This window comes from Balaenoptera musculus, chromosome 9 (genome assembly GCF_009873245.2).
Source record: "Balaenoptera musculus isolate JJ_BM4_2016_0621 chromosome 9, mBalMus1.pri.v3, whole genome shotgun sequence".
NCBI lineage: Eukaryota > Metazoa > Chordata > Mammalia > Artiodactyla > Balaenopteridae > Balaenoptera > Balaenoptera musculus.
This window is the reverse complement of record NC_045793.1, coordinates 24,965,881-24,978,279: the sequence shown is the minus strand read 5'-3', so window position 1 is coordinate 24,978,279 and position 12,399 is coordinate 24,965,881. Positions and strand designations below refer to the sequence as shown.

Genomic DNA, 12,399 nt, shown 5'->3' with positions numbered 1-12,399 from the left:
TAGTAGACCTCGCTTTCCCGAAATTGCTAGTGTTTTTAACTTATTGTTACTTTTGGCAAGACATAATGGAAGCTTTGTCTTTATGGACTTAAAGTGGTTAAATATCCATATCCTTGAGCTTGAGAAGTGGCTGTCCTAAAAATGTCTAATAGTGAGTTTAAGATGCAAAGCCACTAGGTGGCACTGTCAGTCTGAAAAATCCTGGAATGCTTTTTCTTGGAATGGTAAAATTTTAACAAGTCTCCGAGGAATTGGCTGAATTTCTTCACTTTCTTTTTTATGATGCCCAAAGTAGTAGGTCACAGAATGTTCAAGCGGCCCCTTCCCTCTTCTGGTAGATGGTCTCTAAGCAGCTGTAAGGTTAAGTATAATTGTGACTTTTAGTGGACGTTAGTGGGAGGAGCCCCTGGTTGGATACTCCCTGTGCGTCTTCCACACCTTGATGAAGACCAGAATGGACCCCTGCTTCTTTGTGTGAGGACCATACTAGCTTGGACACTTGGACATGGCTGCTCTGCCTAACTGAAACTTCCTTGGTGTGTTTATGTTTCCTATGATCTGTTCTAAAGACTATACTGCACAATGAAAGGATGATCATTCACTCACCAAGGAGGCGGGCCTTCCATTGTTCACCGTCATCACTTTGGGCATCTGTGATATTAGTTATGTAGATGACCCTTGGGAGGGTCTCATGATCCTGTACTGTCCCTAGCAGCCCCTCCTTAGTTGAAGTTGAGTTTGTAGCAGATTTTGAAGGGTTTTTGGGCCTTGGCTGGTTGGGGAACTAAGGCATTGCTGAAGAAAAATTCTTCAGCTAAAGGATTAAACGATTGAGTCAGTGGCTTTGCATTTTTCTTGAATAGGATTTTATTGATAACTAGAAAAAGGAGAGCTTTAGAACATTTATAGGACATGTCTTCCATTTTTAAAAATCCAGGATCCCAGAATCTATGTTTTGTCTTTTTTGTTTTGTTTTAAAACAGGGTGAGGCATTTTTTTTGCTTTTGTTTTTAATTACAATGAAGTTTTATTTGTTACAATGCCAGAGTAGAGGAGATTGCCTCTAAAAGCCAACTGATTAAGGATCCTGTAGTATCCTAAACATAAATTTAGGTCATTTGGATATAGACCTGTTCAGAGAGTAGAGAGAAAAAGGTGTTTATAGGTAGATAAATGGTTTTTGAAACTTACTGAATTTTGGAAATTCTTCAGCATTATTTTTGTTTGTAAAACAGGAAAAAACATAAAAAAGAAGGAAAAACACTCATACTACATGAAGTTACTATGACACAGATTTTTTTTTTTTTTTTAAAAACAAAGTTGATCATACTGTCAATCTCAGAGGTTGGCAAACTATGGCCCACGGGCCAGATTTGGCCCGTCACTTGTTTTTGTGTGGCCTGTGAGCTAAGAATGGATTTTACATAGAAGAAAAGTTCTGTGGCATATTGAAATTATATGAAATTCAAATTTCAGTGTCATGAGTAATTTGGCACATAGCCGCGTCTGTTCGTTTACATATTGTTTAGAGCTGTTTTTGTGATACGGTGGCAGAGGTGAGTGGTTGTGACAGAGACCATATGGCCTGCAAAGCCTAAAATATTTGCTGTCTGGCCCTTTACTGAAAAAGTCTGCTGACCCTATCTATACCAGTCCTACTCAGAGTACCTTGATATGATATAAGGAGCTTGAGCCAGAATAAACCAAGGCATTGCTGCTTTCATCAAGAAAATCTTGCTACAGAAAAAATGTCAGCAATGTTCTCAGTCATGTAGTTGATTTATGTTCTGCTACAAGCGCCTTATCTCATTGCAGACTGGCAGCCACTTTTGAATAGTCCTGACTTGTATTCTTTTGTAGGTAATTTTTAAGTTTGTAAGTTTTTATTTTTAAGACGTAAACATTTTTAAAGAACTCTAGGGTCTTCTTAAGAAATGTACTGTCTGGGGGCTTCCCTGGTGGTGCAGTGGTTAAGAATCCACCTGCCAGTGCAGGGGACACGGGTTCGATCCCTGGCCCGGGAAGATCCCACATGCCACAGAGCAACTAAGCCCATGCGCCACAACTACTGAGCCTGTGCTCTAGAGCATGCAAGCCACAACTACTGAACCCATGTGCCACAACTACTGAAGTCTGCACTCCTAGAGCCCGCACACTGCAACGAAGAGCAGCCCCTGCTCGCAGCAACTGGAGAAAGCCTGTGTGCAGCAAGGAAGACCCAATGCAGCCAAAAATAAATAAATAAATAAATAAAATTTAAGACAAAAGAGTGGTGACCTCCCAAAACAGCACTGCAAGGGCTGAGTCACTTTAAAAAAAAAAAAAAAGGGAAAAAAAAAAAGAAATGTACTGTCTGTTTCCCTCTCCCTTGAGGCAGCCATTTATGTAAACATTTTTAAAGAACTCTATTGTCTGCTTAAGAAATGTACTGTCTGTTTCCACCTCCCTTGAGGCAGCCATTTTCAACTCTTTGCTAATCCATGTCTTGGAATAAAATGTTACATTGCTCGCTCTTGATTTTTCAGGCAGAACCCCTTTTCCTTCACACATGGAAGGTGAGGATTTAGTTTTTTCACACATGGGTGTGCATGTACTTTTCTCCATGCCTTCTAATAGAACTGTATCATAATTCTGGCTCAGTTAATATTCAGTGTTTACTTTGTAAATGCTATCACTTCCGAGCCATATAGCATATTACCACTACTTTTCATTTCCTGCATGATTTTTTGTTTTCCCTGGAGGTAATTATTTTAAAATTTCTATATATATCTTTTTCATACTTATTAATTCAACCCCCACATTCTGCCTGTCTAAATCTCTTCTCAAGACATTGATTCAGTCTGTTATTCTTTATCTTTTTCAATACTACTTTCCAGGAGCCTTGTAACCTGTACCAGTCTGGATTAGTTCTTTTTTTTCCTTTTATGAAGCTGTCATCTTTCAATTTCTTTACCATTATCCTGAGTTTTTCTTTGCCTCACTCCTGGGTTGGTACTATGTTTGCTGGATCTTTTGGCTTCTTTATGATTTACGACTCTATTTCGGTGGCACACATTCTGTAGCTTCTTGGGAAAAGAGTGCCTGGTAGGTAAATTTTTTGAGACCTTTCATATCTACTCTGTTATTACACATGATAGTTTAGGTGGGTATAGAATTTTATGTTAGAAGTTATTTTCTTTTAGAATTATGAAGGCATTGCTCCACTGTCATTTATCTATTGGAGTTTTTTTTTTTCGTGTATTGTAGTGGTCTGATCTCTCATCCTTATGATATATTTTTTATTTCTGTAAGCTGTTAGCAAATTCTTCTTTATTCTGAAATTTCACAGTGCTGTGCTTTGTTTATCCATGTGTGAGCACGTTGTGGTTTAATTTTTAGTCCTTTATGTCTGGGAATTTCAACTATTTTGTTGTTGATTTCCATCTAGTTTATCTGCTCTCTATTTTTCTAGAATTCCTGTTTGGATGTTTGACTTCATGGACTAGTCTTCTAATTTTTTCTTAATATTTTCCATCTTTTTGTCTTGTCTTCTTTCTAGATATCTTCGTATTTGTCTCTCATCTCTTTTATTAGATATTTCATTTATGATGCTGTATTTTAATTTCTAAGAGCTTTCTTTGTTCTCTGAATGTTTCTCTTATACTGTTTAAAAAAATAACATGTAATACTTATTTCAGAGATGAATATCATCTGTTAGGTTTTTGAGGAATTAATAATAATTTTTTGAAGATTTTTTTCTCCCCGCATAGTCTTTGTTGTCTAAGTTGTTTTTAATTCTCTTTGGTTATTTTGATCCCTTATTTTCCATATTAGAGTCTTTCCTCAGATATCTGGTGATCCTTGGTTGTCTCTCTCAAAGAATTAGGTATTCAACACTGGCTTAGGAGCAATGAGCTCTTACGTATGGGATTTAGGGTATACATTTTGAAATCCAGGTGCTTCTTACATAGATTTTAAACCAGTCCTAGTTTTGGGCCTTATTTTCATCCCCCCTTGAGATTCCTGATTTGATAGTTTCTTACTCTTGGGTAGGGGAAGTCTGCAGTATAAATCAGAAAGGCTATTTTCTTTTCTCATCACTAGCTCAGGATTTAGCTTTTGTGAGTCTGTGGAGTCACTTACCACTCATCCCTCTGCTTTCCAGCTTCCAAGTTTTGTTGCTATATTCTTCTCTCCCATTATCTTTGTCCTTTTGGGCTTTTGGCAAAGAACAAAACAAAACAAAATAGCCCCCCAAACCCTTTATTTCTGTGTAGAGGTGTTTAGGGAGAGTAACAAAATAAGTATTTGAACTTGCTTTATTGTTCATAGTGTTCCATTATAAGGCTGCATCATAATTTATTTAACTAGTTCCCAGTAAGTTATTATGTAGTTTATCACTTTTCCGTTTTTTAGAAAACGGAGTGAATCTCTACGTAAATGGCAGTTATTTCCTTAGGAGTATTTTGGAGAATATTTGCCAGATAGCTCCCCCAGGAATGGTAACTAGTGTATATCCCATGTGTGTTCATTTTCTAATATGTTGTAGAGCAGAGCTTGACCAACTTTTTCTTAAAGGACTATAGTAAATATTTTAGGCTTTCTGGGCCATATAGTGTCTTTGCAACTCCTCAATTCTGCCACTGTAGCAAGAAAACAGCTGTGGGTAATATGTAAATGTGGGCGTGGCTGTGTTCCACTAAAACTTTATTTACGAGAGTAAGTGGTAGGCCCTTGGCCACAGTTTACCAAACCCTGTTGTAGAACATGGGATATCAGCATTAAATGTAAAAGGGAAAATGATCTGTATTTCTTTTCACAAGCTAGAACCCAGCTGCAGTTTTGTAGTCATTTTGCCTAATTTAAACATTTGTTAATGACAAACTACTCTTTCAAGGAAACCTAAAAAGGTCCTAAGGTGCCTTGAGCCTTCCCTAACATAGTCTGACAGTCCTGCAAGTTCTCACTGAAGGATTCTGCTCTGAGCCTGATGTGACCCTGAGGCCTGAACAAACAGAGTGACTGCTGAAGAGAGGACCACTGCCTCCCAGGAATTAATTGTACAGGGAACAGCTAAATAGCCTGCAAAGCCTGCTAAAGGTGACCTGGGAACTCTTTAACTGGGTGCCTCTGGGACCTTCTGGGTGACTTCTGGGACTGATGCAAAGCTGTAGGTTGGAATGTTGGCCGAGAGTCTCACTTCTGAGAAATTTGAAACTCAACAAAGTATTCCCTGGATACATGTGGCACTGAAAGACTGGTTTCCATTCTCTGCTTAAGCAGCTTCTCTTCTTAAGGAAGGAAATGCTAGGGAGGGCTATCCTTGTCTCTCCAGGTTAGCAGAGAGGCATGTTCACTTCACAGCGATTAGCTGAGCCTACTTGAGACTTTTGTGCCTGTCGTGGCTTGCCAGTTTCCTGCCTGCCTTCCCTGTGGCGTTTTAGCTGGTCTGTGCTGTTTGTAGCCATATGGTCCCTTGAGCACGTGGCTTGGCTTCCCTGTCCCTGCTGCTGGATGCTTGGGCCTTGCAGATTTCACAGACTGAATAACACCTGCGGGTGGGGAGAGGGGGTGGAGTCTTCTCACTGCCTGGCCTGGTAAGATAGAGGCCGCTAGCTTGGTTCTCTGTACCAATTGATTGCTTAACTGACAGAGCCCCAAACTAGGTGCTTTGAGAAGATGCAAAAGAATGAGAAGTGGTTCCCGTTCTCAAGGAGCTTATTACCCTTTAGGGCTTCGTCTGGGAGATAACCCTCAGTAGTTAACTGTGTGATATTGTTGGCCATGTCCAGTTTTGGAGGTCAGGTTATAAGCTATCCATGGATGCAGTGGATTCTAGTACTTATTTGGTTTGGCCCTGATGATTTTTTGCTGTGCAAAAATGTCATAGCTGTGAATGGGGTTCATTATCATGTCTCTCTGAGATGGTTTTTAAGCAAGGATATTTAGTATTTTTGGCTAGACTTTTATATTCCTATTTGGTAACGTGGAGAGAACAAAAAAATACTAGCTCCTTCCTTGACCTTTTGTCATATGGCTTTCAGATGAAAAGGAAGTTCTGGGGATGGTCTGGCTAGGAAGGTGGCCCCTCCTGTACCAAAAAGAGGTCAAGACTTGGTTTGTAGCTTAAGTTAGCAAACTAATTTGCTGATAAGAAAATGATTGAATTAGGAAAGATTTGTAAACATTTACCTAGCTTTCTAAATTGAGCCTTTATTTTTAGAAGAGTTTTAGATTTACAGAAAAATTAACAGATACTGTGGAGTTCCCACATTAACCCCTTGCCCCACTACCCCCCCCCCCCAGCTTCCCTTATTATTATCTGACATGATTATGGCACATCGATTGTAAGCAGTATACCAGCATTGATACGTTATTATCAACTAAAGTTACTTTCCCTCTAATGTCTGTTTTCTGTTGCAGAATCTCATCCTCAATAGCACGCTAAATTTAGTTGTCATATCTTGTTAAGTTTCTCTTGGATTTGATGGTTTCTCAGATTTTCTTTGCTTTTGATGACCTTGACAGTCATGAGGAGTATGGGTCGGGTATTTTGTCGGCTGCCCCTCTATGGGAATTTGTCTGATGCTTGGCTTCCTTTTAAGTACCTCCTACAGTGTCCAGTTTGTTGGCTTGCGCTTAGGTGCCTAGGGGTATTTGCATCAGAAAGTGGCGCTTTGTATTGTGTGAGGACAAAGGGTGGCAGCTGTGCTGTTCTGGGGGCCAGCGAAGGGATCTGTGCGGTGAGCCCCGGCCATTGCTGTAACAGGGTGGGGTGCTCCTTATTTCCCCCACTTTGGTGTTGTTTCACTAGTGTTTCCAGGGTTAGCTTGGGGAGAACAGACCTGGCAGACAGCCTCGGGGAGCAGGAGAAGCAGCCGGATGTCCTGAGGTTAGGGAGTAGAAAGGGTGTGTGGTGTCCCATTTCCAGTGGCCCCATCGAGGGCGCTCGCTGGTGGTGCCTGAAGGAGCCCTGTTTGGGCGGATGTTCCTTTTCTTCCTCTCTGGTACTGATAACATAGGCAGCTTTGGGAGGACTGGCGGTTGTGTCTGGGGACTCTTCTGAGGGTCTCCAGCTCAGGAGGCTGTTGTCGGCTCTCTGTGTTCGTTGCATGGATGCCGCAGGGTTTTTAGAAGCTGAGTGGCAGCAGCCCTTTGCATCCAGGGCGCAGCACTGTGGATGGGCTCCGCAGGTGGGGAGTGTGGCAGGAGGCCAGGGTGAGGGATGGGCGTCCCTTGCCCCTGACAGCACGCTGCCATTCTCCTGACTTGTGGCAGCCCTTAGTCTGCGCGTGTCATCAAGCCACTCATTTTTCCTTTTACAGTTGGGGGTCTAAGAAATGGGGAGGGAATTGGATTTAGGGCATGTATCTCAAGTCCAGCCAGTGACCTTTTTTTTTGTGTAGATTCTGCTCTTGGAGCGTGTGGTAGGGTAGGGTGTGTGTGTGTGTGAGTGTGTGTGTGTGTGTGTGTGTGTGTGTGTGTGTGTGTGTGTGTGTTTTGACTAGGGGTCAGTAGCTTGTGGAGAAGGTGAGCGATGATGTGGGCATACTGCAGAATGTCCTGATGAAAAGCACCATCAGAAATATGACTGTTATCAGTGTGGTCTGTGATGGTGCTGACGAGCAGGCTTTGGATAGTAATCCACGCTGCATTTTGCTTATGGCACAGTGTGTGACTGTAACTACTATTTTATTGTTTCTTCCATGTCTCTGCCCAGGAGCTGCTTGTTCTCCGGACAGTAATGACACAATTTACAGAGGAATAAAACACCATAAACCACACTTACATACACACACACAGACACGCACACTCACACCCCTTCAGAAGGGCAGAGCTCGTTTAGCTGGCAGCATCAGAGTGTACAGTTCCTGAAGAGGAGGTTGCTAATCAGGGAGATGCCGAGCAGAGTCTGCTGCTGAGGCCTGAAATTTACAGCTCCAAGAAGCTGTTTGCTGCTGCCGCGGCTGCTAACGCATCATGAGGGGTGATGAATACCAGTAACTTGTCACCGGGGTATGCTTAGATCTTCACATTCTGTAATCAGGGGGTGAAGGTGTGAGCACCGTGGTACTTTCCCTGGTTGTATTTCTCTCTGAGCATGACTAGGGAGTAGAGAATGGCTAGATATTTCTCATGTCTTGATTATAGGAAGCTTTCCTATGCTTTTGGCAGTTGACAATTTAATAGGAGTTAGTTTTGCAGTGGGAGGAATGTGTAGCTTGGTCCATCATTGAGATTTAGGAAACACCATGATGTGCGTGCACTTGAGATGCCTGATGATTACCGTATCCGTTGGGCAGTGGTCCTGTGCTTTTGAGGGAGGAGCAGTATTGATTTGCTGTACGAACTGTTTTGCTTGGTATGGCTTTGTGGAGTTTTTGGTTTGAAGGTGGGATAGCAGTGTAGCACGTATCATGGATACCTCGTGGCCCCCTCCCCTACCCCCATGTGCTGTAATCCATTTCATACAAATGTGGGATTTTGAAGCATAGGGAAATCATTAGCTGAGATCTTTTTCTTTTGGTCAGTTGACCAAGCCAGTGCTGCTGTCTTTAGGGAGTGAGAGGGAGATTCCATTATGATGGGCATTTTTACTTGGCATTAATGTGTCTAGATGATAATGGGAACAAGATGTACTCTTTTTCTTGCAGTTGCTTAGTCTGTGTTCTCGGTTATACCTTCTTGGCTGTTTTTAAGTTCTACACTTAAAATGATTGGGCCTCTTTGATTTGGAGGGTCCTATACACTTTGGCACCACTCATGCCTAGGTAATCATTCCTGACCTTGACTTGGTCCTCTTGTGACCACACATCATGCTTTTGATTACCCTTGGACTTCACTAAGGTTTTCTGGTCAGGTGAGTTTTGGATTCTGGCTGTCTGGGTTTTAGCGTTAGCCTTTATGTGACTCTCAGATCTATGAAAAAGGTGGTAGCAGAATGGCTGTGGTTATTTGAGCCTGTTTTTTTTTTTTTTTTTTCCCCTGCATTCAGGTTTGCAAGTTAATCTTAGACATAGTTAAAAATTAAAAATAATTACCCCCTCTCCTAATCTACACAGCTCTTTCTCAGACTCTTTACTACTCTTTTTGCCCTGGCCTGTTTTTCTCTACACCGCTTCCATTACTTATTGTGTTAAAACCCCAGGACGTCTTCCCGTCCACGAGCGGTAGTCAGCCTTCCATGGACTTATAGCTTGATTCCAGCTGTCATCTTTCTTTTTTCATTCATCCTGTTTGATGGCGCTTTCCTCCTGCTATTTCCTGTCATGTATAATTTCTCACTTGGTTTTGCTTTTTGCTCCTTCTTCAGATTGTCCCTTAAATTACTCTTTACTCTTTTTTTGTGTGTGGTTGGCTGGCTCTCTGGAAAAGGTAGAGACTAGCTACTTTCGCAGGAGTCTGCAAATAAATGGGTATATTCTGTTGTAAAAGGTTGTGAGCCTTCCAGAGAATAGTTAGTGAAGGCTCTTTTAGGATACTTACCAGTGTGATACCCACCACAGCAAAGGAGAGGCCGGGTACTTTTGTTTCACATATAAAAGAGGAGGGGGAATTTTGCAAGTCTACACTCACGGTGCAGCTGACCCCGTAGTTTGTTCAGCTACCTGTTTGCTCCTGATGGGGTCTGATTGAAGCCTAGGAGAGTTAGTTTTGGTTCTGCAGACGGTGATGGTGTTTTGTAGTCAATAGCTACCTTATAGCAAAGTGTTACTTGCAAAAAAATCCAAACAGCCTTGTAACAACAGGTTCTGAATATAATTGGGTGAATTGTAGACTGCTGGCTGAATTATGAGGTCTAGTTACAACCCTGATGTGGTCCTAGTCTGGTTTCAATGGAATTTTATTCTCTACACATTGGTGGAGTGTTCTAATAACCTCCACAGAGGAATATTTGTACTTTTGCCCTTGAATAGATATCCTCGTAAACTACCCCAGATTGGGAGTTAATCACTGGCTGAGAGTGGGGTCCAGTGTTACTGACTTTGGGTTCCAAAACATAGATGCCCATAGTAGTGCTCTGAAAAGGAGGCTTTCAGAGTAGTTGAAGTAATATCTTAGCAATTTAATATTTCTGCCGGTGAGATTAACAGCTTAGCATCTCCTTTCACACGCTGAGATGACAATTCTTTTTGCCCTTCACTTGCCTTTGATTTTTGTGCTCTGCATTGGGGTGTCCTATTTTGGTTCTTTCTCATCTAATGCTGCTACCTTCTTCTAATCCAGCCCTTGCCTCTTTTCCTAGAATCATGTTGTGATAGGCATTTTGATTGTAGCTTAGAACCTGTTTCAAGGAAAATCTTCAATAGCACGTAGAGACTGGATTTCCAGTTCGTAAGCTTTGTAGTTAACCACAAATCTTGGTCAGGGCAAAAGATTAAAAAAAAGCTGACCGTCTTTATGAATGATACAGATCCTGCCTCGTTGAGAAATCACCATCTCTTTGGGGGCTGATAATTATAGGATAGTTTTCTTCAACATTGTTGTACCATAAAGAAAGATACTGGATCTACCCCAAATGGCTCTTGATCTCATCCTTCTTCCTGTAATTGGGTGTGCCTTGCTCCTTAGCATGTGTACTACGAGATTTGGGCTATCGAGGCCAACATTCAAGCATTTTTGCCTTCTCGCCCACAGGTGATGCAGGTGCTGAATGCCGATGCCATTGTTGTGAAGCTGAACTCTGGGGACTACAAGACCATCCACTTGTCCAGCATCCGACCACCGAGGCTGGAGGGGGAGAATACACAGGTGAGATGAGAAAAGCAGCAAAGCCTCTTTTCCAAAACCAAAGGGGAAGAGAAGGAGAATTAGTTAGATGTGATCCATGTGTGGGAGAATGCTAACGGACAAGTAGTGTAAATCGCCAAAGTATTATTTCCTAGTATTTGCAGCCTAGCTGCTATTGGGCAGGTCTCAGTTTCTCCTGAACCACACTCACTACTCTCCTTCATTTTCGATGGGCCCTGTTGGCATTCCTCCCTAAGGGGCTGGAGAGGAGTTAGGGTTGGTATATGTTAGGTGGTAAATGAGGCTTGTTTATTGACGAGATCTTATTACCTGAGGATAAGGAGAGGAAAAGATCTGTGTCTCACATGCATGATAGTAAGGCTTGTTCTGCTGGTCATTTTGATTTGATCTGTATGTCTTTGCTCTAGGAAGAAATGAATCTTGGTATATATATTATCTGGGGCCACCTACTCATCTTTTCCAAGTGGTAACTAGGATTATTAGCTGTACTGTTTCTTGCTGTTTGTTGGATCTTTTGGCAGCAAGGGTGCTTGCCTAGCCAATGTGTATGATTTTGGTATGTCAACTTTGGGAAATTATGTTTAGGCTGAAAACTGCAGGCAGTTTTGTTTTAAATTCTGTGGTCATTTTCTTTCCATTGTTATGAGTTATAACAGGTTGGGGAAAGGGATTGTGGTTGGACTTCTTTGTTTATCTGGCTGTCTGGTTTTTACAGATAGCCCCTGTTTTTGCCTTCTGATAACTAAAGTGTGTAACTGTGTCGATTGGTTATGAACTGGGTCCTCAGTGAGAGCCGGTGCCACCGGCAAATTGAACAGTGTGGTTGAAGTTAGTGCTGTGTGGCTTTTTAATGTATCCCTTTTGTAGCTCTAGAGACTTGAAATTTGCTTTTCTGATGTTTTGCACGTCTTGGTTCATTCACGAGTTGAAATTCAGACCCTGTTTTCATTTGTGTGAGAGTTTAGAGACAGCCCATAAGATTCAAATGAAAATATTGTGATTGTCTTTTGAGTCAGATCATGCGTAAGAAACCCATACAGGATGGGTTCTTTGAATGTCTGGCCAATCAGTTCATCTCTACCCCCAACCCCCCAGCCGTTTTATCCCACAGAGGAGGCAATTTAATGCAGCAAACAGGATTGTGGTAAGGTTGAGAATGTAAATGCACGAAAGCCTAGAAATGCCAAAATAAGGTTCTCTCAGTAACTGTAGCTCTGCCTCATTGCACAGAGTAAATACACATGTCCAGTTTTGTCAGCACTGGGAGTAGTCCACAGTTCTGCATCTGTGCCATGCAGTTGGAATTAAGGTTCCCACGGCAACCACAACTTTGGAATTCTTGAACGTTAATTTTTTGCCTGCATCATCAGCCAAAGCATTATGTTAAAGGGGACTCAGTAGCTGAATTTTAAGCAGTTTTTAGGGGCATGGGGGAGTTATAGCTTAGGTCTGATAATAGCAAGTTTTCTCGAGTAAGAACTAAACTACCACTGAGAAGTTTTTGTTTTTCTCAGATCCTTTGGAACTCCTCAGGGGGTAATGGATGGATTTCCCTTAGCCTAGCGGATGACAGAAAGTTGTTGGAATACATTTCCCAGTTTAGGCAGGATCATGTTTATAGAATTTCTGGTTCTTACCAAGGTAGGTTATCTCTTATTTTATTTGTTA

General features: G+C 41.8%; 1 protein-coding gene across 1 annotated transcript in view; it reads left to right on the top strand.

Annotated features, from left to right (window-relative positions):
- Positions 1-12,399, top strand: part of SND1 (staphylococcal nuclease and tudor domain containing 1) — a 417,459-nt gene that overhangs the window by 62,327 nt on the left and 342,733 nt on the right. The window contains exon 10 of the mRNA XM_036862917.1: positions 10,618-10,731. Coding sequence (XP_036718812.1) covers positions 10,618-10,731 — 114 coding nt within the window. The remainder of the gene's footprint in view (positions 1-10,617; positions 10,732-12,399) is intronic.